Genomic DNA, 24,733 nt, shown 5'->3' with positions numbered 1-24,733 from the left:
ACTTTTTTCTGAACTTGTGTTGGATTGAATAGCTAAAAAATATAGATTGTTTTGATTGAGTATGAACTTTAAATCTTTAACCTACCAAGCACACAAGAACTTCCGCTAAAATGGCAGCCGAAACAATACAATTCGGAATAAAACTGCATAAAAATGGAAGCATTCTCCGAGGGGAGACATAAATGTGGCCAAATGGGAAAGTGCTAAATCTGGAGAATATTCTGTCCCTCCATTCCACCAAGTCCTCTGAGCTCTTGGCAGAGAACAAAATTGAGATCCATCAATCTGGGAGTATTTCTATTCCATTTGTGAAAAATCGTGGGTGTAAATGGTCGTTTACGCTAGAATTTGTTAGAATATGTTAGAGCTGAAGTTGTCTTTGGAGATTATACAGATGGGGAAACTGAGACTCAGAGGGATGGCTCGACTGGGATCCAGGAGCTAGAATCCAAAGGGCCTGGTCTTGGCTCTCTGTTCACACAGCCTTCTTTTTCCAGATGGAGCTCTCTGACAAACCCCATTTTATGTAGGCCCAAAGCTCAGAGCTGAAATGTGGCTGTAATAAATAGCAGTGGCTCGGTGGCGGTGTCAGCTGCTATATTATTAATATTTATTGAGCTCCTGTGGTGTGCTTTGTGCTGTACAAAACAGAGAATAAACCTGATACCCTCTCTGGGAATCACATTTCATAAAACAGCCCACACAAGAACCAGTCTCCTGGCTTTTTCTGACAAGCCAGTGCCTTTGCCTTGCTCATCTCTCCCTGTCTCTGTCTGTCTGTCTGTCTCTGTCTTGGTCTCTCTCTCTCTATCTCTCTGATGCTTTTCCTCTTCCTCCTTCTTTTTCTTCTCTCTCTGTCTCTCTCCCCTCTCTCTTTTCTCTCTCTGTCTCTCTCTTTCTGTCTCTGTTTCTCTGTCTCTCCTCTCTCTCTCTCTCTCTTTCTGTCTCTATCTCTTTCTCTCCTCTTTTCTCTCTGTTTCTCCTCTCTTTCTCTCTCCTCTCTTTTCTCTCTGTTTCTTTTCTCTGTCTCTCTCTCTCTGTGTCTCTCTCTTTCTCTTTCTCTCTCTGTCACACACACACACACACACACACACACACACACACACACCACACACACCACCTTCTCTGCACAAGAAGCAACAATAGGAATCACAGAAGAGCTGTAAAAGGCCTCAGGGCTCATCTAGCCAAACCCTCCTCATGTTGAAGGTGCCTTAGCCCATGACCCATGTTGTGTAACCCTCTGGCTTGCGTTTCTTCTGGCTGCCCCTGCCCCCATCCCTGGGATGCTCTCCTTTGTCACCCTTGCCTCTTGGCTCTCCAGCTTCCTTTAAGTCTTAGGTAAAACCTTCCTTTCTGCCCCCTTTCATGCCAGGCCCTTTCCTCTGAGATGACCAGTTCATCTCATGTCTATCACGCATATATATAATTATTTGCATGTTTTCTCCCCCAGTAGGTTGTAAAGTATTTCAAGGCAGGAACCTTTTTGTGAGGGTTTTTTTTTTGTACCTCTAATACTTGTCACAGGACTTGGCGCATGGGTGGAGTTAAATAAATGCTTGCTTGACTTGCCCAAGGACTCACAAACATTAAAAAAGCAGAGCCAGAATTCAAACTCAGGCCTACAGATATTGTTTGGGCAAGTTATCTACAATGAAAAGTCATTGGGATTGCATGAGGGAGGGGGATAGATTTAAAATTGCAGGTTTGCTGTTTAAATCCTAATTCTGTCACTTTCTCTCTTAGCCTGATATCAATTTGTCTCTATGGGCCTCAGTTTACTTTATCTGTAAAATAAGATCGCACAGAATAACCTCTTGGCCCCTTCTCCCTTTAGCTGTGATCTCAGACTGTTTTGAAATCTCAGAAGAAAGGCAGAGGAGAAGGTGGAAATTAGGAGAGAGCTGAATTAGGGGGAGAGGGGGCTGAAAGAGAAGCCATAAAGGAGGAGACTCAAGCGAATGCCATGTAATTACAGTCAGAGGGAAAAGAGTTTCCAGAAGGAAGCACTGGTCAGTTCACTGCTTCAGAGGGACTAAAGAGAATCAAGCCTGAGAAAAGACCATCTGATCTTACTAGAAGTAGGTCATTGGAAACCTCCCAGAGGGTATTTTAGTTGATTGTGGGGGCCACAATCCAAAGCACAAAGGATTTCATAGGAAGAGGGTGGACAGGAAGTCATGCTTGAACCAGACAAATTTGTACTTAAAGCAAGGATATAAAACTCTCCCCCTGCCCTGTAATTTCATAGTCATTATTTCACATATTTTCTGTTTTTTGTCCCCTTCCCTCTGAGTGTATCCAAGGCAAAAGCTTCACTTGCCTCATCCTTGTAAAAGCTTGAAAAAGTACTAAAGTACCAGAAACTCCAGATTTGTTTCACTTCAGCAACCATTAAGTACCTATTTTGGCAGAGCACTGTGCTGGGCATTGAAGGATAAACAAAATAGTAATCAAAGTAATCAAATGTAGTCCCTGCTTTTATGGATATGGCACAAACATATATGACCACAGTGTTAAACATAACAGGAAAAAATGTATGGCAGAGGAGCAGTCAGTTTGTTATGATAAATCTAAGGGAGGAAAGACCATTTCTTTTTTTTAAAAGCACCATTTTTTATAAGCATCCCAAGATTAGTGGCATTTGGCCAGGGTCTTGAAAGGTGGATAGGATTTCAACAGACAGAAAAGGGAATAGCAGAGCCAAAGGCCTGGAGGTGGGAAAGTAGGAGACACGTGTGGAGGAAAGCAAGGCTCTAGCTTGATGGCATTACAGAGGTCATGGTCATTAGAGAGTGTGACATGAACTAGGACAGGTCAGAAGCTGGTAGAGTATGGAAGATCTAGAGAGTTGGGGGTGTTGATTAGAGAAAGTCTGAAATCCGAGGATGTTGCCCACCAGATTGCGAAGCGTTTTTTTTTTTTTTTTGAATCACCCAGAAAATAATGATCTCGGAGAAAGTGGGTTGTCCCCTCACTAGCCCTAGTGCTGGGAAAGCCATTGAGGGTAGAATTCTGTGCTGATTCAGCACTATGGTAGGGGACAGCACCAAAGAGCTCACTAGTTAGCCACAATGGGCTTCCACTGAGCATATACAGGGGCATCAGATGGTCATTGATTCAAGAGCAAGGAATAATGGGTCTCACCACAAATAATAATAGACAAGTACCCATTGGGAGCGCTTTTAGATTTGTCACTGCAGACCAAGAAGGTTAGATCCCAGAACAATGGGTGAACAATCAAGGATAGCCGCAGGACTCCAAGACATTGGGAAGACATCAGAGCTATAACTAGGGTAGGACAAATGAACTTTTGCTCCAGAGCACGAACATTTAACACAAATGACTCCCTTAGCAACCTAGAAACTATCCTGGTGACAAATTCTCCATTCCCGCCCAAGTGAATTTAGTTTAATTATTTTTTGAATAATTTTCTCAATGTGAATCACAAAGACCCAGAGAGACATATTTAACCAGAGTAGTTTATCAGGAATTGCACCATCATATCCATGCTCTTTCTAAACTCCGGAGCTCACTGGGGTCCAAGTTGCTGAATAAAGACAACTGGAACAGCTACTACAAGGGTCCAGTTTAGTCAGTCTTACTCCCAGTGGGAAGACCCCACTTGTCTTCCTCTCTAAATCTCCCATGGTTCATTGCCTCTGTCCATCTGTCCTCATCATCACCGCCATTGTCTTCATCATCATCAAGGTACATGTATCACTTGACAGTTTGCAAAGTGCTTTACAATTATTTATATATTTTCTTCTTCACAACAGTCCTATGAGTTAGGTGCTATTATTGTCCCCTTTTTACAGATGAGAAAAATCTATATCTAATCTATATAAATCTTATATATCTATATCTCTAATCTAACCTAATATAAAAAATCTATATAAAACTATATAAATCTAATAAAACTATAATAATAACTAATAATATAAAATAAATAAATAAATAAAACTATAATAATAATCTAAATAAATAAATCTAATAAAAATCTGAGGCAAGATTTCAACTTAAATCTTCCCAATTTCAAAACCACTTGCCTTATAGTGGCACTCCAATCCACCTCAATTATAATTGATCACCTTCACAACTTGGATTGGATTTGGAATCAGGAAGGCCTGAATTCAAGCCTGCCATTGATATTTACCCCTCAGCATCACTCACATCTCTGTGACTCAGTTTCCTTAGCTATAAAATGAAGGGGTTGGATTCGGTAGCTCTAAATCTAATTTACTGTGACTCTTGCCGTTATACTTACACCCCTCTCAGCTTTCCTTCTGCTCCAAAGGTGCAGACCTTTACTAGAAATGTACTAAATGGGTCATTCAGCATGGGAGCCCGAGATCAAAGTAATAACCTTATTTGCCTTGTTTGTCCAATACCCCTTTGTGGGGTTTCGGAGCATATTGTGGACAAATCCTTGGCTCATTTCAAATTTAGTGGATCTGTGTTCCGATGGACGTGGGATTCCTTCCAAAGAGGCACACTGCCATTCATCTGTGCCCCTCCGTCCCAGGCAAACTGTGTGGCACCCATAGGCTGGCCGCTTGATGAAGAATTCTCTGGGCACAACAACCTTTGAAACCGAGAAAAATGTTTACCAAATGGCCCCGGGTCTTGTGCTGCTGCCTTCCATTTCTGCAGTGGTGAAAACAGGGCTGAGGGTCTTTATCTCTCAGTCCTGATTTCCTCATCTGTAAAATGGAGATAATAATAGCACATCTCTACTTCAAAAGGTTGGGAAGATTCAATGAGATGGCGTATGCAAAGCACTTTGTAATCCTGAAAGGGCTATAAAAATGTCAGTTATTGTTGCTGAAAACAAGGCAGTTGGCTTTCCTCCTCCTTCAGCCCACTTTCTATGGCCCTTGTTGAAAAGATAACAATGTAGGCTAATTGCTTGTTATTTGTTTCCAGGTTACACCACTGGGTCACTGATCTTGGATGTCCTGCTTCTTTATTTAGTATTTAAACTCAAATCAGGAAGGTAACATTAGAAACAGTTGGGAGAGGAAATAAAGAATTGGGGAGCTTAGGCTTTTAATGACATGGCCTTTTTCCTATGTCAACACTAAAGTACACATTGCTCATTCCTTTGATCCTGATGAATCATATAACTCACCTCTCTTTAATGAATCCAGTATGTGTGTATATATGCATATATATATATATATATATAATGTTTGTAATATAGTGTGTGTGTGTGATATATGTGAGGAGGGAAGGAGAGAATGAAAAAATAGAGACAGAGAGAAAGAGAGGGAGGGAGACAGAGAGAGTCAAAGAGAGATAGAGACAAAGATAGATCCTAAGAACCAGTAGAAAATGTAGTAATCCTGTTAGTCTCCCTACCTCTAGCAGAATGGAAGATCTTTGAGGGTAGATAGATTCTACTTTTTCATTTCAGTCTTTATATTCCTAATGCCTAGCATACAATAGGTGTCTATTAGTTGTTTGTTAAATTAAATTTGGTCAACCTCTCAGCATTAATGAAGTGTCTGCTGTATTTGTTGTTCAGTTATTTTTCAATCATGACTGACTCTTCATGATTCCATTTTGAGTTTTTTGTGTTTTTTGTTTGTTTGTGGGTTGGGGTTTTTTGGCAAAGATACTGGAGTTGTTTGCCATTTCCTTCTCCAGCTTATTTTGTAGACAAGGAAACTGAGGCAAGCAAAGTGGCCTGTCCAACATCACACAAGTATCTCAGGCTGGATTTGAACTCAGGAAGAGGTGTGTTCCTGATTCCAGGGTTCTACCCACTGCACCACCTATAGCTTTCTTTGTCTATGATATGTTAGGTACCTTTATGATGAGATACAAAAACAACAATAAACCATCCTTTCCCCAAAGAATCCGACCTTTCAAATTAACTCCTCCCAAATAAGTAATGGCGTAATATATGTAAGGTAAATAATAGTAATTGGGGTCTGAGGGGCACTAGCAACTATGAGGATTTGTGTGGGAGTTGGCAAGTGAGCTGCATTTTGAAGGAAGCGAGGGCTGTGTGGGGCCGAGATGAGGGGGGAACGCTTTCCACACAATGTTCTATGTGAGGACTAAAAAGCAGCCAGTGTGGCCAGTACGTGAAGGACATAAATCAGGCCAGAGCTAGGCTAGAAAGGACGTTAGGAGCCAAAGCTCTGAATTTTTACATTCTCCTAGAAATGAGAAGGCACCAATCAATCTATCCACAAGCATTTATTGAGCACCCATTATGCCCCTGATACAGTGGTAAAGTCTGTAAATATAAGTACGAGGAATGAAACAATCCCTTCTTAGGAGTGTGTGTTTTGATCAGGGAGACACCAAGAACAGAATAAATGAAGAAAAACAAAATTGGAGAGGGCAGTTAGGGGGGATGACAGCAGGCTCTGTATACAAAGTGATTTGGGGCAACACCTTGAAGGAGAAGGACTCTAGGAGGCAAAGATAAAGAAGAATGTATTGGAGGTAAGGGTCCCAGCCATTTACATGTACATATATGTATATATGTGTGACAAATCTCACATTGGGGGAGGAGCAGAGTGACATGGTTTGGCTGGATCACAGGAGTGCAAGAGTAGCCATTAAAGCTGCAAAGAAAGATTGGGTCCAGGTGCTAAGACTCTTTTTTATCTCTGCTAGAAGCAATAAGAAACCTTTGGAGTTGAGTAAAATCTGTGGTCAATCTGTGGTTGGGGAAACCACTGGTTTCCAGATCTCTGGCTGATGTCATGGAGAGACCTGGGGCAGGGAGGCCGGCCAGGAGGGTCTCCGAGGACATCAGGGCCAGAAACACCATGAGAGCCGTGGCAGGACAGAGAGAGCCTTGCTGAATGACATCGTACAAGTTGGGTGTTAGAAGGAATATCAAGATGGCAGCCATGTGGAGGTAGAGTAGGAAGAAAAGAAACTGGGGGCAAGAAAACGGATCGGGGTATAATCTAGGTGAGAGGGAATGAGGAGGAAAGCTGTTGAAGTGGAGGGAAAGGGTCAGATCTTGGCTGGATGGGGAGGGAAGGAAGAGTCAAGGCTGACCCTCGGGCAGCAAATCTGGGGGTGCTCTCCACAGAAATCAGTGAGTTAGGACTCGGAATGGGTTTTGGATAAAAGATTTTAATTCTGTATTTGTCATTTTAAGTTTGAGATACATACAGGAAATCCATCTGGAAACTTCAAAAAGCACCTTGGCGACGTCCATCATGAAGTTAGGAGGGAGGGAAAGGCTAGATATGAACCTTGGATTCATTTGCATGGAGATAATCGTGAGATCTGAAATAACTGGAAGGGAAAATATAGATATATATAAAAAAAAAAACAAGCCCAGGATGGACTCCTGGGGAAGGAGTGGGACAAAGACAATGATCTTCGCCAGCCAGGTAGAAGGGGAACCACACGAGATCAGGGTCACAAAAGCCCAAGGAGACAGAGTCCAGGATTAGGATGTGGTCAAAAGCACCCAGGGGTCAAGAAGAATGAGGACTGAGAACAGACCATCATATCTGGCAATTCAAAAATCTTTGATACCCACAGGTGCAGTTAAGTGACATCTACCCATGAAGATGGGGGAAAGGGGATGAATAAAAGGAGGGAAGTGGAGGTAATGCTCATAAACGGCTTTTTCTAAGGGTGAGATTGGGAAGGGGAGAAGAGATGGAAGATGAGTGCTTGAGGCGAGGGTAAAGGCAAGGGATGTTTGGTTTGGATTTAGGGTGGAGGCAATCCAGACATTGGGAGGCAACACAGGAGGGAAGGCCTGAAAATTAAAGGGAGGAAGGAAGAGGAGGAGGAGAAGAAGGTCAAGGGCCAGAGGAGATGGAAGTAAAGGCTTTCAGAACGGAACTGAATTGTAAACTGCTCTTTATTAGCCTTGAGGCTCGTTATCTAGATCATGCAGGGTGCCAGGCAAAAGAGACTGAAGCACGTGCCCTTTCCTGGCTGCAGTCAAACCCACCACGAAGGATGTTCTGTGTGACCAAAGTTGGTGCCATGCTGGAATGTTTGCTCAATGATAATGCTTAGAAAGAAGATTCTAGATGGGTCGCACCAATGTGGGTTCCTAGGAGGGGTCCATTGGGACTTTAATTTATTAAGAAAATGTAATAGTTGTCCTGAACAGCTGGATGGCTCTTTGTCTAGGGCTAGACATCACAGCAGCTGCCCTGAACCAACAGCTGCAGCAAGTAAATATAGGATCGCATCATTCTCAAGTCAGAGAGACCTCAGAGATCATCTCTGTCTTTGTCTCTTTTAGTGTGTGTGTATGTCTGTCTCTGTCTCTGTCTCTGTCTCTGTCTCTGTCTCTCTCTCTCTCTCTCTCTCTTTCTGTGTGTGTGTGTCTTTCTCTTTCTCCTCCCTCCCTCCTCTCTCTCTCTCTCTCTCTCTCTCTCTCTCTCTCTCTCTCTCTCTCTCTCTCTCTGTGTGTGTGTGTGTGTGTCTCTCTCTCTCTTTCTCTCCTCCTCTCTCTCTCTCTCTCTCTCTCTCTCTCTCTCTCTCTCTCTCTCTCTCTCTCTGTCTCTGTCTCTGTCTCTGTCTCTGTCTCTGTCTCTCTCTGTCTCTCTCTCACACACACACACACACACACAGTCTATTTCATAAATGGATTGAGGAAGAATCCAATAACTCAATTCAAGTCAGTCAGTGCACGGGGGACTGAGTTTAATAAGAAATAAGACATTTCCTTCCTTATTTATATCAAATCAGTAACCTGTGCTCCTATTAGAACAATGCACTTTATTCTTCAAAGAAACGTTAGGCTGTGAATGCTGCCTGATGGTTTAGAGCTGAATTTGAAGAGAAGAACGCTGCCTCTGATATTTGCTGTGTGTCACCAGGCAAGGCAATGATCTTTCATCCCTTGGTTTCTTGATCCGTAAAATGGGGGTTGAACTTGATGGCCCTTCAAGACCCTTCCAGCTTTCCCTCTAGGGTCCCACAACTGTGGGCAAGCTGACTCACTTTTCTCAAATCTGGGACAACTCTCTAAAACAGTAATTGGGGTCCTGGCACCCAGACCCAGGTGCTCCCTGGTCTGTCACAGTCAGCCGGACACCTGAAAAGACCAGGTAAATGTGACGGGGAAGAGCAGCCGTCACCAGCTGGCTCTCCTCTCTGGCTCTCTCCTCTGAAGCCCCAGCTCTGCTGCACAGGACTTGGAGCAATATTCCTGCACCTCTCCGGGCTCCAGTTTCCAAATCTGCCCGATACGGGTTAGATCCCGCGGGCCTGAGACTGCTTCTAGCCCTAGAGCTTTGACCTCAGATCCTCCAGGGCCTGGCAGAGTAGCACGAGTGGCTGGCCGGGCAGCTCTGTGCTCACAAGGCATAGCTGTCAGTCTGTCTGGGGAGAGCTCCTGGTGTCACTGGATTTCATGGCAGGCCTGCCCAGCATCTCCTCAAAGGGCTTCTGCTGTTTGAATTGTGTCACTGAAAGCAGGAAAGAATGGCTCCTTGTTCTCCCGCAGGGGGGTTTGGGCCTGATCACGTATCCCGTGGTATTCTCTTCCCAAACCAGCCCTCCTGCCAGGAATCTGGTCCTTGGGGTAGAATCCCCTTCTGATGCTTCTGAAAGGCCTGTGACCTCACATTTTCGAGCATGTTTGTCTCCAAATTTTTTGCCCAGGGACTCCAGGTATGGGGAGTCTTCTATCAACCGACGTAAGATCGGGTTCTGTGTTCCTCCCCTATGGTTTCAGAACCACAGACTGGCTGTTTTTACTGCCTTCCCTCACACTTCCCTCCCCACTTCTCTACTTTCCTCTGTTTCTCTTTGCCTACTGAAAAAAAGCACAGCAGGATAGAGTCCAAGGTCCCAGCGGACCAAGCGCAACACTTCCCCAGGCTCCCTTCCCCCCAGAAAGTCTGCTTTTTCCAGACCATGTCTACACCCTGGCAACATGTATCCCTAAGGAGATCAGCAAAGGGTAACCCATTTCTTATAGTCCCGAGGAGTGTCTGGCCAGTGGAGCCCTGGGGCTGGCCTTGAGTCCTTGTGGGGCCTGCAGTCCGGAGGGGCCAGGCTATAGTCAGATTGTGCTTCCAGGAAGGAGGCTCCTTAGGTATCACATCACATATGATGATACAAGGTAGAAGAAAGAGCCCTGGACTTAGATGCAAAGATCTGGGTCTAACTTATCTCTGCTGAGGAACTGTGGACAGGTCACTCCCTGGAACCTCAGTTTCTATTCCTGAACACTGGAGGCATTGAAAAGGTGACCTCTAAAAGCCTACAAGCCTAATGAGACTTTTCCTTTTCCCCAGTACCCAAAAGTATGAGCCTGAACTTCTAGTAACCAGGAGAAAAGACTTCCAGAGCCAAAATCTTGTCTGAAAGAAACTGCTTTCAACAATCTGCATCCTTCCCTTCAAGCTGATCGCTTCTTTTCATTTCTGTCGCTGGACCCACCATTTACTTTTGTACACAGGCTGGAAGTCATGGTATCATCTGCCATTCTTCCCATCTCTTTGTTCCCAACTGCCCATCAGTTGCCAAGTCTTGCTGATCGTCCTCCTTTCTGCTGCTGCTACTCTGGAACAGCCCTTCCTTAAAACTTGCCTGGACTCCTGCAAGAACCTGAAGCAGTCTTCCCGCCGCCTCTTTCCTCCTCATTCGGACCCTGCCCAACAGGTCTTCCTTATGTACATTTTCTCATATAAAACTGATTCTGCGTTGCCCACTAATGTGGTCCCCAATCCTCAGTTCCGCAATCCAGGGCTCTTTACGTGTCCAACCTTAGCTCCTACCACTTGCTTCCATAATAATGACAGCCACCATTTATATAACACCTGGGGGTTTACAAAGCCCTAGGCATGTATAATCATTGAGTCCTCACAATAACCCTAAGGGGTAGGTATTCTTATCTCATTTTACTGATGAGGAAACTGAGGGAGATGGAGGTTAAGTGACTCACCCACTAGTGAGTGTCTGAAGCAGGATTTGAATTCAGATCCATCTGCCTCCAATTTGTAAGCTCTGTTACCTCACTTACCTGTGCCCCACCTCCACCATGCTGCCCGAAAGCTATACAACACCAGACGGAATTCCCCATCATGCATTGTACACATCCTTTGTCCTCATTCCCTGTTCTCACCATTTTTTATGCATGGAAACATATTTGAGAGTATTTTCCTCCCTCCTTCATCTTCCCTCTAATGTTCACAAGTCTGTCTTTCACGACTCTCAGCAAGTCACCTCTGACCCTTCCAATTGCAACAGCAAAAAAATCTTCCTTTCTTCCACTTTCACATAATACTTTGTGCTTTTATTGTGTGATGTCACAAAATATTTTATTATACTTTTATCCTGTTCTGTTTTACCCAATAGTTTCTGGGGACTTGTGGTTTTTTTATTGCATATTTATATGTTCCATCCCCTTTTCTAGATTATAATCTCCATGAGGTCAGCGGCCATGTCATCACTATTTTTGTGCTGTTCTTTATATATAATGAGTGACTAATTAATTAATATTTTAATTAATTAATTCTTCCTCTTGTGTACTCCCTGACTCCCAAAGTCACCTTGGCCCCTCAGAAAAGTCATGTTTCAATGAAAAAAAAATGAAATTGATAATTGGCAAAGTTCAGATCCCCAACTCTGGCCTCAGTTGCTCTCTGCTGCCTCATCTATGAAAAGAGGAAATGGGATTAAATGGCCATTGAAGCCCTAAATCTAGCCATTGATGAAATCATTGCATCTCCCCGGGTCTCAGTTTCCTCATCTGTAAAATGATAGGACTATACTAAACAACCTTAAGATCTCTTGCAGTCCTAGAGTTGTGAAATATTGACCAAGATCCCATGATTTCAACAGCATAATTTTGCTTCTCATTTACCAGGATGTCCTCAATCAAATCAAGGCAAATAAGCTTTTATTAAGTGCTTGCTGTTTGCCAGGCACTGTGCTAAAAGATGAAGGTACAAAGACAAGCAAAAAAGAATGGAGTCCTTGCTTTCATGGAGCTTTCCTTCTAAGAAGAGAAGACAAGGAACAAAAGGAAGTAGGAAAGGGAGGGAGGGGAGGATAAGGGGGAGAGAGGCCCAGAAAATTCAGAAGGGATCTGGGAGGGGAGCAGAGGAAGAACTGTGGCCAGCCTGGACACTGTCCTGGAAGGAGCTGACCAATCAGGGGACACAGAGAGCAAACAAAGCCACACTTGTGCCTCCAGGATGGTCCCAAAGCCGGCGCCACCACACACCCTTTGGGGAGGGCTGAAGAGTTTCCAGGGTTTTTTAACCTGATCGTCCTAAGCAAGTGGCTGAGTCTATTTTTAAGTTCTAGTGGGTCAGAGAAGTCCTCCTTTTTTTCAACATTTATAAATTTAGCCAGTCATTTTACCGAGCTCAAATGTCAACATTTTTCCATAAGACTAGACATTGCTTTAAAAAAAAATCCACATGCCTAATTATGATAATAAAAGCTACTATTTCTCTAGGGCTTTAGGGCTGGGGAGGCATTTTAATATAGAACAGTTCATTTGAACCCCACAAACTTTCCTGTGAGGGAGTCGTTGCAGGAATCAGGACTGTCTGTTTTTGAGATGAAGAACCTGAGGTTCTGGATGCTTAGAGAGCCTGGGCTCACGGTGGGAGGATTCAGGAAACCTGAACTTGATCTGAAACTGGATTTTCACCTGAGGACCCCCTGAGAGAATGGTGCGGTGGGAGGATTGCCCAGAAGCTGGGCTGACCCTCGAAAATCGAGGCACATAAAAAAGCAAAGAGCAGCAGAGAAGCTCCCAATGCCCAATCCAGCACAATTCCTTATTTTAAAAACAGACACGTAATGGGTGTGCATCATACAAGTCCTGGAACATACTATGAACATATGGGGTTTGATCAGCATTTTAGCTTGAAATATTACCTCTGGGTTCCAGATGTCCTCCATCTAGCAATGACCAATTAATCATTTGTCTATCTCATTGTCTATCTTTCTATCCATCGATCTATCTAATTCTGCTTTCCCTCAATCAAAACAAAATTTTTAAATTTTGGATTGAAAATTCTATTCCTCTTTCTCTCCCCTCCACCTTCCCTGACATGGTGGGCAATCTGATCCAGGTTATATGTTAAATCATACAATTAGTCTCAGCAGCCTTCATTAAGCAGCTATTCTGTGCTGGGCACTGAGGATACTAAGAGGAAAAGTGAAGCCTTGATTCTTCTCAGGGCACTTACATTCTCATTAGGAATATAACGTATGTCAGTATATGACCTGTGGCATTTCTGTAGCTCCCAAATTTAGTATCTCACAAGCAAACTCAACTCTAGGAGCATTGATTAAGCGCCTGCTGTGTGTGGAGGATGTGCTAAGCTGGGACACAGATACAAAGAAAAAACCCCTCTGCCTGATGAGTGGGATTTGACTTGGATCCACATTAGTCGATGAAAGGTTATTCAAAGAGAAAGAACCACAGCTGGAGGGGGAGGCTGGGGAAGGATGATCAGAGAAGGTTTTCCAAGGAAAGGAGCTGAGTGGAACTCACCTCGAAGGAAGGTTGGGATTCTTAGAGAGGGGAAGAGGCAGCCCAAGCGGGGGAGAATGCCCCCTCCCTCTGGAGTGTGAGAGCTCTCCTTCTAGCCTTGGCCCTGGCTCTAGCTGCCAGACCTTGCCTCCATCGCAGCCTCTCTGAGTCTCATTGTCCTCTCTAAAGTGAAGGTGTTGGGGGAGACGGCCCCCAGCTCCTCCCCAGCCCCAGCATTCCCTGATCTTTTGAAGGCACTGCTGGAGGAACACTTGGGGAAGTCACTCTGGCCGAAGAGAGGAGTTTGTTGAGAGGAATAAGATGGAATAATTCTGGGAGTGGAGGTTGGAGCCAGACTGTGGAGGGTTTGATATCAGGCTGAGGAGGCCGAGCCTAATCTTAGACACAACAAAGGGACTGCTGGGGATTTCTGACCGAGGAGTTCTGAGTCTGGCTGGACTTAGCCCAGCTGTTCCTGGAGAATAGTCAGGCTCCCTCCTGCCGGAGCTGTCCTGGAAGTCCGAGCCGCCATGACTACCAGGGATGGAGTGCCTCTGGCACACAGCCATGGGCACGTCGGCTTGTTCAGAGAAAAGACATCACAGGCTCAGCCTGCCCACAGAGAGCTCATCCCTACAGTGCTGGGTCTGGGGATGAACTAACTCTGGTCGCTCCTCCCCTCACCAAGATGGCCCAAGGATGGGACGCCAGGGTCTGGATAGGGAGAGGAAGAGGCCCCGTGATGTCCCTATCGTGCTTCGGAGACCTTAGAAGCCGTTATCAGGAAAATGGCCAGTTTTCTCTCTTTGTTTCTCTTTGGTATCTATTCTTAGCTCAGATATTCCAACAGGTCTATGACCTCGCCAACGCAGGGACCGCGGACTCTCCCTCCTGCCCATCCTGTATGGCTCTCGCTGTATCCACACCTAAGCTCCCCCACCAACACTACTCCCAAGGATCCCCACAGAGTGTCCCTCACTCACCTTCGTCCTTATCCACGGGACTAACCATCTTCTGTTCAGTGATGGTTCCTTCATCCACTATTTCCTTTGTAATCCCTGTTGGTAAAGCAACCTTCTCCCATCCACCCCTTCCGCCGCCCCAGCTGATACTCATTTTTAATACTGTGTAAACCGCACTGCAACCATAGCATTAAAGAGATCAGCCTTTGTTGTGGACACTGAAATTAAAATCATGATACTTCGTTGAGGGAACTTGAATGGTCAAATTAAATGGTTTTCATCCTAAACACCATATTAAAGAAAAACAAATCAACCCCCTTTGGGCCGGGCACGTATGCCAGAAACACTCGTTCAGGAACACACGCAGGGCGAACATTAGGGAGTCTGTGTCCAGAGTGAGTTCTGGGGCCCAGTAACTCGGGCCCCTCCACTACAGAGCTGCGGGCATCATGGACTTATCATACGGCATCATTTGATACAATGTCATAAGGCTGCTCCTCTCCAGCTGCTTGCTGGGCATTTTCTCTCTGCTGGGTCCATTTTTTCCTGGGCATAGCAGCTCTGTGACGTCCTTTAGAGATTCCAAGGAGGTAAAGACATTGGAGGAAAGATGGGAGGGGTAGTGGAGAAAATGAATGAGGATTTCCATTCTGACCAGGATTGGAAGAAGGGTAGGAGGGGGTGATGGAGAAAGTGAATGAGGATTTCCATTCTGACCAGGATGTGTCCATCTTCAGCATCTATAGCTCCTTGGAGAACACCCTTAGGGTTTTTTATTTTGTACTCTTACAGTTACGTTGTCAGTGCTGGGTATCACCATTGATGAGAAACCACTGGAGCATTGTAGAAAGAACATAAGGGTTTTGTTTTTTTTTTTTAAACAGAATTTTATTTTTTCCAAATTCATGCAAAGAGAATTTTCAACATCCACCTTTGCAAAATCTCGTGTTCTAAATTTTCTTCCTCTCTACCCCAAGACAAGTGATCAGATATAGGTTAAAAATGTGCAATGTTTTTCTAGACATATTTCCATATTTGTCATGCTGCAGAGGAAAAATCAGATCAAAAGGGGAAAAAAAAACTTGAGAAAGAAAAAAAGCCAACAAACAGCAACAAAAATGGGAAAATACTAAGCTTTGATTCACATTCAGTCTCTGTAGTTCTCTCTCTGGATGCAGATGGCACTTTCCCTCACGAGTCTATTGGAATTGCCTTGGGTCACCTCATTGAAGAACAGAGGATTTAGCATCAGGGGACTTAAGTTTAAACTTGGAGGGACCCCCCGTCAAGGTAATCAACCTTCTTTTACCAAGGTAATTAATTCCATTTTCTCATCTGTATCAAGAAGGTTGGACTAAATGACTTTTATGTTCCCTTCGATCTAAATCAATGGCCCTTTGAACTATGACTTTACCCTACTTGCCTCAGTTCCCTCATCTGTAAAATGAGCTGGAGAAGGAAATGGCGAACCACTCCAGGATCTTTGCCAAGAAAACCCAGAATGGGGTCACGGGGAGTCAGACGTGACTAGGAATGACTGAACAGCAAGACGCCTCTTTCCGCTTTTCTTCAGTTCTTCAAAGATGTCTGCTGGGTTCTTGGCTCTCACATCCAAGGTACAATAACTACAAAGACTCTCCTCAACAAGGAACCAGGCCGGCAACTCCTTTCATTCCTGGCTAAGGCAATGAGCGCAGCTAACAGAAGCCAGGCAGATGACTTCCAAACTCAGATTATTTGTTCTTTTATTTACCTCTGCCCGGTATTGATTCAGATGCCACAGTCCCAGATAGTTATTGGACACACGGTTAGAAAATCACAACTGCTATTTAACCCTAACGTGGGCTTCCATTTAGGAGATTCTACCCACCCCCAGGAGGGAAAAACATAGAAGCAACGTGCATCCTAAGCCTTTGGAGCCCATCTTGAGCCTAGTCTCACTTTATTGACATGCCCAGAATAAAAATGGAAGTGCTTCAGACAAGGTTACTCTCCGCCATCCTCCTGGTGCACCTGCTCCCTTCTGTTATCAGTCAATAATAACCACCAAAAAGCCCTGCTTTTGTCCCAAATTCTAGCCAGCATAAACTTCTGTCTCCTGTTACAAGTAAAGCACCTTACACATGTTAAAGCTTAATATAAATTCAGGTATTATGATAATTATTATTATTATTATTGCTCAAACAAAAGTCTTTTACTTTAATATCTTCAGGTCTCTTAACTTAGGGAAGGAATCTATGGAGCCATTTAACATCGTAGCTGCTATTTTAAAATGCAGTTGTCATTTTGGGGTCCCTTGGAAGAGACGTTAGCTCCTCTCCATAGAGACTGTAAAAGGCACATGATTAAGCCCAGGCCTTATTAACAGCATCTATATTGAGCTGGGGCCCTCTCCCCTAAGATTGCCGAACAGCTGAGAGTTCTTGGTCGACATTCTAAGCCGGGGAGGTCTGTCCCGCAGATACCAGAGAGGACTCAGACTATTGAGCTTCCCGTTGTTGCTACATCAGTCAGGACAAAAATATGCTGTTTAGTATTGATTTGAAAATCTCAGACAGAAGAAGAAAAGGAGATGGGTCTGATTCATCTATGAGCAGAATGTCGGCTCTTCTGGGAAGCTCTCTTTGAAAAAAATCTTTCATTTCCTGTGCCTTTTATTTGTGTGCATTTCTTGGTGGGCAAGAGGGAGTGCTTGGCAGCTCGGAGAATGCTGCTGTAGCTCAGAGGAATTCCTCCCCGTGGGTGGAGGTGTACCCACACCCCGGGACTATTCTGGACGCCATGAGATGGAGGGAGGAGCCACCCATCTACCCCCGCTGGGGCTGGATTTCTTAACTCTTCGCCCTTGCGTGTCATGGTGATAACTCGTCTGCCGTGGGGACGGAGGCTAGCCGTGTCACAGAGCTGGGGAGGTGGCTGTCCCTGCTGCCTTCTGCCCTGCTTAAGTCACGTGGAAAGGATCCTGTTATGTCCTGGGCATCCTCATTCAGTTTGGGTACCCTCAATGCCCAGTTTAGGAAGGATGGTATTAAGTTAAGAACATTCAGAGGAGAGTGATTCAAGGATCTCAAGTTTATGCCATGTGTGAGGATCAGTTGAAGGCCCTGGGAATGTTTGGTCTTGAGTTCGGAGAAAGAGAGCGAGGTGGAGGGAATGAGAATCTTTTTTATACTTTTGGAGGCCTGGAAATAAGTTAAGTCAGACGAGCATTTATTAAGTACCTATGGTGTTCCAGGTACTGTACTAAACTGAGATTCAAAGAAAGGAAAAAGATCAATCTGAACTTTCAAAGAGGTTATAGTCTAGCATTGATTGGGAGAGAGAATATAAAATAAACAAAGTGTAAAAAAGGTATAGACAGGATAAATTAGAGAAAATCAACAGATTAGGCTACCAAGAAAGTCTTTTTTCTTTGCTGAGGCAATTGGGGTTAAGTGACTTGCCCTGAGTCATGTAGCTAGGAAGTATTAAGTGTCTGAGGCCAGATTTGAACTCAGTCCTCCTAACTTCAGGACTGGTGCTCTATCCACTGCACTACCCAGCTGCCCAGGAAAGTCTTCTTATAAGTAAGATTTTAGCTGGGACTTGAGGGAAACCAGAATCAATCAACCAATAGACATTTATAAAGTACTTACTACATGTGTGCTAAGCCCAAGATGGAGATAAAGAAGGAAGAAGAGAATTCTAGACATGGGGACTGGCCAGCGAAAATGCTAGGATGGGGAGATAAAGCAAAATGAGGTTGGGTTTTTTTTTGTTGTTGTTGTTCAGTCGCTTTCAGCTGTGTCTGCCTTTCTTCTACCCCATTTGGGATTCACTTGCCAGACAAGGAAACTGAGGGAAACAAGGTGAAGTGACTTGTCCAGAGTCACACAACTAGGAAGTATCTAGGGCTGGATTTGAACTCGGGAAGAGGAGTGCTTCCAGCTCCAAGCTTGTGCCCCCGAGATCTGCCCAGAGGAACCCTAAAGTTGCTTCTCCCAAACTATGGTTTTGGGGTTTGGAGTCTCCCAACGGCTCCCTCTCGTCAATGCTGCATTTGCTGCTCAGCAGTGACCTTGGGCCACAGTGTCCTTAGAGTTCAAGAAGCGGTCACAAGAGAGAAAGTTGAAACTTGCGGTCACCTCGGTCATCCCCCTTCATTGCTATAACTAAAATCTGTCCAAAAGTCAACGTGACAGCATTTTGCAAACTTAGTTAGGCTCCGATTGCCCGGCCTTTGTAAGCCATCGAGATGCTGGTGGTTATTATCTTAACCTGCATTTCTAACATCGCTCAAAACATCTTTTGGGCTTTGAGGACCCTCCCAAACAAGTCTGTCCTCCCCACGGCTCCCCACTGCACGTTATTGAGCTGCTCAAGGTATGGGCCCGAGGAGTATTTTTAAACACAGTAGCATTAAAGCCAGTGGGAAGCTAGATTTCCCTCTTAACTAGCCCGGGTGCTGATGGAGTGTCTCTCGCACTACAATTGGACGTCCTGCAATTGGACGTCCGTACCTTGGGGGGCTTCCTCCCGTGTTGGGTTTCTTCCCCAGAGTAGGATGTCAGGCGGTCTCAAGCACATGAGACATGGTTAGCCGCCATCCCCACGGCAGACGAGTTATCACCCTGACATGCAAGGACGCAGACTTCAGAATTTCAATCCCCAATTCAACAAGCACCTACTATATAGGAGTACCTACTATGTGCCAGACTAGGTACTAGGGGTACAATGGCAAAGACAGATCAGTTCCTGCCCTTAAGGAACTCACATTTTATTGTAGGAGAAACTACAGGATTCACACAGCCCAAGGGAAACTGTACAAAGAAAAGAAAATAGTCATTTGGGATGGGACCGGGTGAAATCTCACTGACTAAAGGGCTCAGAAATACATCCTAGGTTGGTGGCAGTTTTAAAATTGTATTTAAAAACCTGAATCCTAATGGGATAACAGCTTGTAAAGACCGAGAAGAGGTGCGGTCAGGATTCCAAGAAGCCCCTCCAGAGTCCGCTGCCCTCCTCCTGCCAGACTGAGCAGGGACTCGAGGTTTGGCAGAGACACATTTGGGGCACGGCCAGGATGCGAATTTCACTTACTTGATTCTGCGTATTTGTTAGGAGTTTGGTTTCTCTTTTTTCCAGTTTTGGGGAGAAGTGGGAGTAAGAGGAATACATGTTTGTCATTGAAGTTTTAGAAAAATTGAAACCAGAAAGTGGGTTGCAGCTTTTGGGCGAGGCATCGGGCCGGCTTGGCCAACAGCTCCATCAAATGGGTTCTCAGAAGCCTTTCAACTAGCTGGGATCTGCCACATCCCTTGAAGTGGAAACAGCTGCAGCCTCAAACCAGGCTGACAGTGGTTGAGCTTTTCAGACAAATCAGCCTCAGTAGCATCCCTCTGTCTGTTCCCAGCAGGAAGCCTTGGTAAAGCCCACCACCCACCCCTGCCTTATGTGAATGTGGCCAATATCAAAGGGTTGCCAGCGAAGAGATGGGAAATAAGTCTCAGGGGACTCCTTGAGGTCCCTTTTTTCTCAGGCCTTGTATTGAGAGTGGCCATCTGTCCCCAGGAGGACAATCCTCCCTGCAATTGGGTGGGCTGTGACGTCTCTGACAAAGGCCCCTCTGCTCTGGATCAGCTTGGAAGCGGACTAGGGGACTCAAGGAGCTTGGAGAAAGAGCTGGCTCACCATGAGGATCCCTAACATCAGAGGGAATTGAATCAAATTGGGAGCAGACATCATTGGTCTAGAAATGGCTCTTCACTGACCTTGGGTGTTGGCAGTTTAGGTGCACTGCTGTTCCTCTTTGATAAAGTGACGGAGGGCTGGGATTTGGATCCAAAAACCTTGATTCAAATCCTGCTCCAGCTATTTCCTGTGGGACCCTAGATTTCTCTGGGCCTGTTCTCCTCCACCTAAAGTGAAGGAGTTGGGATCCATGGTCTCTTAGGTTCCAGTCAGCTCTAAATCTAGGATCCTGTGACTTTTGAGGCAGCCTGAGTTTGAGCTTGCATCCAACACTCCTGGTGTTTGTTTAATCTCTCTGTGACTCAGTTTCTCCATCTGTAAATGAGAGGGTTGGCTCTGGTGGCTTCTGAGGTCTCTCCCAGCTCCAGAGCTATGAGGCTGTTTCCCAAACCAGGGCCTTGCTCACCCCTCTCTCACCCCCCAGCTGTACCCCCCCAGCTGCCTGTGCCTGTGCCTGGCTCTGCAGGGCTGCTCCTCTTGGCCCTCAAGACCTCTCCATTTACTGGCTGACTCACACCCTAATATCCAAGCAGAAAAAGCCTGCTGACTCCAGTCAATCAGAGCTCATTATCACAGCCCCGGCTAATTAAAGTTTATTTTGTAAACAGTTCATTTCAGAAATGCCCTGACATGCATTTTTCTGTAAAGAATTTGTGCTGCTCTGTTTTTCTTCTGCATTTTTTCCCTCTGACATCTGATATCCTAAAAATTCCCAGAACTCTGCTGGCAAACAGACCTTGGGCTCTTGGGTTTGGGGGCTCCCTGGGTGCCAAATGTGGCAAAATGGGGGCAAAAGGTCCTTTATTCTCCTTCAGTGTTTGTGAAAATTGACAACTGTCTAGATTCATATGTGATTTTAGGAATTGGGAGTGGGGAACATCCCTCTTCTATTAAAAAGAGGTAAGAAAGGGGGATGTACAGATTAACCTTTCAACCTAAGGATAAATAAGACACCCCAAATTTAGGAAGTGCAGATAGTGAACTTAACAGATAGTGGGGGAGGGAGGAGACAGTCCCTAGCTTCTTGACCAAAGTTTGGGGCGATTAAATTATTTTAATAATTCGAAACATGGAATAGTGGATAGTGTCTGGACTGGAGAGAAGTAGCCCTGATTCACAAACGGCTTCTGTCACTCAAGTTAATTTTTTAATTAATTTGTTTAATTATATTGCTCTGTCTCCTCCTCTATAAATATTTGCCTTTAGGAACTGTGGCAGAGGTTTGTTGTGAGCTTCAGATGAGATCGTGTAGGGGAAGGTCTTTGGAAACTTTAAGAGATTATAGGCAAAGCAAGTATCATTCTTCTTTTTGAGTGACTTTATTTTCTGCTGATGCTGGTTTCTTGTCCTTTCCCAGCAGGGCAGATTTGAGGTCATTCACCCTTTAAAGATGGAAATAATGTCCGAAGGCCTGCCCTGCCATCCTTCCCTTTTGCAAAAAAGGAAGCTGAGGCGTTGAGGGACTTGATTGAGATCATGCTGGTAGTGATCCTGGTAGCAAAGGAACCTTCTACCTGATGGGCCCAGAAAAGCTTCTTGGAAGGAGGAAGGGGTCTGAACTGGATCTGAAATGTTGGGAAGAGTTCTACTGGGTAGAGAGGTCAGGATGTGAATGGAGGAGACCAAAGGTGCAGAGGCACTAAAGCCTGAGATGTGTTTTGGGGATAGAGAAAGCCAGCACAGAAAGAAGAGTAAAAGTAATGTGAACTAAAGAAGCCCGATTATTAATAGCCTTGACAGCCAGGCTGAGCCCTTTGGACTTTATTCAGCAGGAAATAGTGTTGTGCCACAGTTCTCTTTTATTATCCTGACTCAGTTTCCCTAATTATCCTAACTCAGTTTCCCTAAATTGTCTTGCCTCGGTTTCTAATTGTTCTGCTCAATCCTGTAAAACCTCCCCTCCCTCTTAATCATCAGAATATTTGATAAGGATAAAAGATCTTATGTTTTAGACTATCAGAATGCCTCTCCCCATCCCAAGCTATCAGAAGGTCAGATACCGTCTCATCAAGATGCCTCCCCCCATTATGCCCTCCCCATCTCCGGTGGCTCACCCCACCCTGTCAGAGTGCTGTTCCCACTCTCAGCACCTTGACTCCGCCCCTGCCTCGGTCTACCCCTTGTGTCTGAGCCTCGAGTATATATGTCATAGAGAACTCACATTGTTGGCTGGATTCTTGGAGACAATAGTCTCATTCAGCCCTGGGACCAAACCATGGATCCATTGGTCCCAGTACATCTCTCCTTTTTAAATACATTATTTAAATATTCTCTAATTTCTATCTTGCCTCAGTTTCTTCAGCATTACAAAAGGAATCATCAAAGGTTTTTGAGCAGAGGAGTGATGTGATCATATCTATCATCTCTCCATCCATTTCTATGTCTATCCATCCATCCACTTCTCTATTCATCCATCTATCCATGGATCATCTCTCTATCCATCCAGCCGCCCTCCTACTCCCCCAGCTATCTATCTCTCTTCTTTTTCTATATCAGGATTCTTTGCTTTTTCTGTGTGTCCGGGACCCTTTTTTTTAGCAGTCCCATAAAGCTCATGGGTCCTTCTCAGAATCGTGCTTTCAACACATCAAATAAATGACGTCAAGCTTAGATTTCAAGTGTTTATCTCTGAACTTTGTAGTTGAGTTGATCCCTGTTCTGAAGTCTGTGACCCACTTAGTTTCCCATGTCTTTTCTGCTCTGTCACATTGACATAGAACTTGGAGGTTTTCAAAGTCCTTTTATCTCATCTGATCCTCACAACTCTGGAGGAAGACGTGCCTTTATTCTCATGGGACAGACGAGGAACACGGGGCCAAGGGAGGCAAGATTTGCACCCCACTCCTTCTGACTGTGAAGGTGGAGCCTCCAGCCACTGCTGCTCCCAGCAGCCTCCAGCCCAAGGAAGGGGTTGGAATATTCTATAACAAGACGGCTATTTAACAGTCTTTCAGCCAGTGCCTGTGTTATTTGGTCCCACAATCCCCTTCCCATTACTCCCCAGGGTATTTTCTTTACAAGGAGATGTTTCAACCATTTTCACCTCCATTTTTCAAGTGGCTTTAGGGTGAATTGAAAAGAACATCTGACTGGAGAAGCAGTGAGCACAGGGCAGATTCCTTAGCCCCAGGAGACTCGCAGGAGCTATCCCCGTGCTGTGGTGAGGCCGGGACCCATCGGGAGATGTGATTTGGCCCTAGCCCTGAATAGCTGATCTTGGTGTAGGATCATAGCACTGAGACTTGGGGTTGATCTTAGATATCAGGTAATCGAACCCACTTCTTTTACAGAAGGAACACGGGCCGCGAAGACTTGCCTTGCCCAGGATCCCACAGCTAATTGTAAGTGACAGAAGGAGGCAGCTCCTATGTTCCCAAGAGGCCCGGGGCTTCCTTTGCTTACTTAGCCATGGGCTGAATGGGAAGCCTAAAGGCTGATGGAGGAGCGCATGGTGAAATCCTCCATGAATAACAACGGCTACGTTTAGATGGCGTTTAAGTTTGCAACGTGCTTTATTCATTTGCTCTTCTCTTATCCTCCCCAAGCAATCCGGGAAGGTGGGAACTGATCTTCCAAATATCCCTTTTTACTTGAGCCTCGGAGACATGAAGCGGTTTACTTGTTACCCAGAGAGAGAGAGTTCCATCCGGGTCTTCGGACTCCCGAGTCCAGCCAGCCCCCTCTCCGTTGTAGCAAGTAGTTGGGATACAGTGTATCACAGAAAGGCTACAATGTGTCACAGAAATTAGGAATTACACCGGGGGGAAAGGCGGAGGGATTAGAAGTTGCTTTTTCCCAGTGAGACCCTGCCCCTGTTAGTCGATACATCTATCGACTTGCTTAGCCCGGTCAATTTCAGTAACTGTCATCCACCATCTGGCCCTGCTGGACTTTCCAATTCAACAAGCTGAGGGTTTTATGGCTTTTGTGGAGAGAGCCAAAATCCAATCAGGAAACAGAGAGTTAATGATGGTGTAAGTGACCCCTGAGGTCCGGGAGTTGGGGTAGAAAAGGAGGGCACTCGGAAATCCAGTCTTGGGTTCACCAAAGCGGAACTAGAACATCCGAGAGTGGAAGGGACTCCACAGACCATCCAGTCCAATAAGACCTGACAACTTTTTAGGGGAGGGGTTGGTTAGTTAGGGAGGACTCCGCAGATAAGGGAGTCTTTGGCCTTGGAGTGTGGAGTAGGGGGAAGATCAAGGAAAAGGGTCCAGCTAATATTCATCATTACCTGAGTGCTTGCTTAGGACCCTTAGCGTGGAAATGGAGAAAAGAAATCTACAAACTAAAATTTCCCGAGGAAAAAGTGAGCCAGAGCTGGGTCCGCCTTCCCTCTGGGAATCTCTTCTGCTCTGTGTGCTGTGTCTGTACATAACTGTCTGCATGTTCTAGCCCTTCAAAGCTCCTGGTGCACGGGGCCGCGCTCTTGCTGCCATTGGGAGCCCAGCGCCTAACGCTTAGGGAAAGCCTTTAATAAATGCTTGTTGGCTGACATCATCCTCAAGAACCAACCTATGCTACAGATGAGCCCCGAGCTTGGGACGCTGGCTTATAGATTGCACTTGGAAATAGAAAGGAACCAAGAGATTTC

General features: G+C 45.2%; 1 protein-coding gene and 1 long non-coding RNA gene across 3 annotated transcripts in view; one reads left to right on the top strand and one right to left on the bottom strand.

Moving 5' to 3' along the window:
* CHN2 (chimerin 2) overlaps positions 1 to 24,733 on the top strand; it is a 252,628-nt gene that overhangs the window by 202,261 nt on the left and 25,634 nt on the right. Inside the window, exon 7 of one of the 2 annotated variants that reach the window (XM_031940508.1) lies at positions 23,430 to 23,480. The exons of the other annotated variant lie outside the window; for it this stretch is intronic. Coding sequence (XP_031796368.1) covers positions 23,430 to 23,480 — 51 coding nt within the window. The remainder of the gene's footprint in view (positions 1 to 23,429; positions 23,481 to 24,733) is intronic. 2 annotated transcript variants of the gene reach the window in all.
* On the bottom strand, positions 23,737 to 24,666 carry LOC116419598. Its single transcript, XR_004229847.1, has 2 exons — positions 24,374 to 24,666; positions 23,737 to 23,865 (listed from the first exon to the last, which is right to left on the bottom strand). It is a non-coding gene; the product is annotated as an uncharacterized LOC116419598 (long non-coding RNA).

Source organism: Sarcophilus harrisii, chromosome 5 (genome assembly GCF_902635505.1).
Source record: "Sarcophilus harrisii chromosome 5, mSarHar1.11, whole genome shotgun sequence".
NCBI classification, from domain to species: domain Eukaryota; kingdom Metazoa; phylum Chordata; class Mammalia; order Dasyuromorphia; family Dasyuridae; genus Sarcophilus; species Sarcophilus harrisii.
Note: the sequence above shows the minus strand (reverse complement) of the source record. Positions and strands in the feature narration are given on the sequence as shown.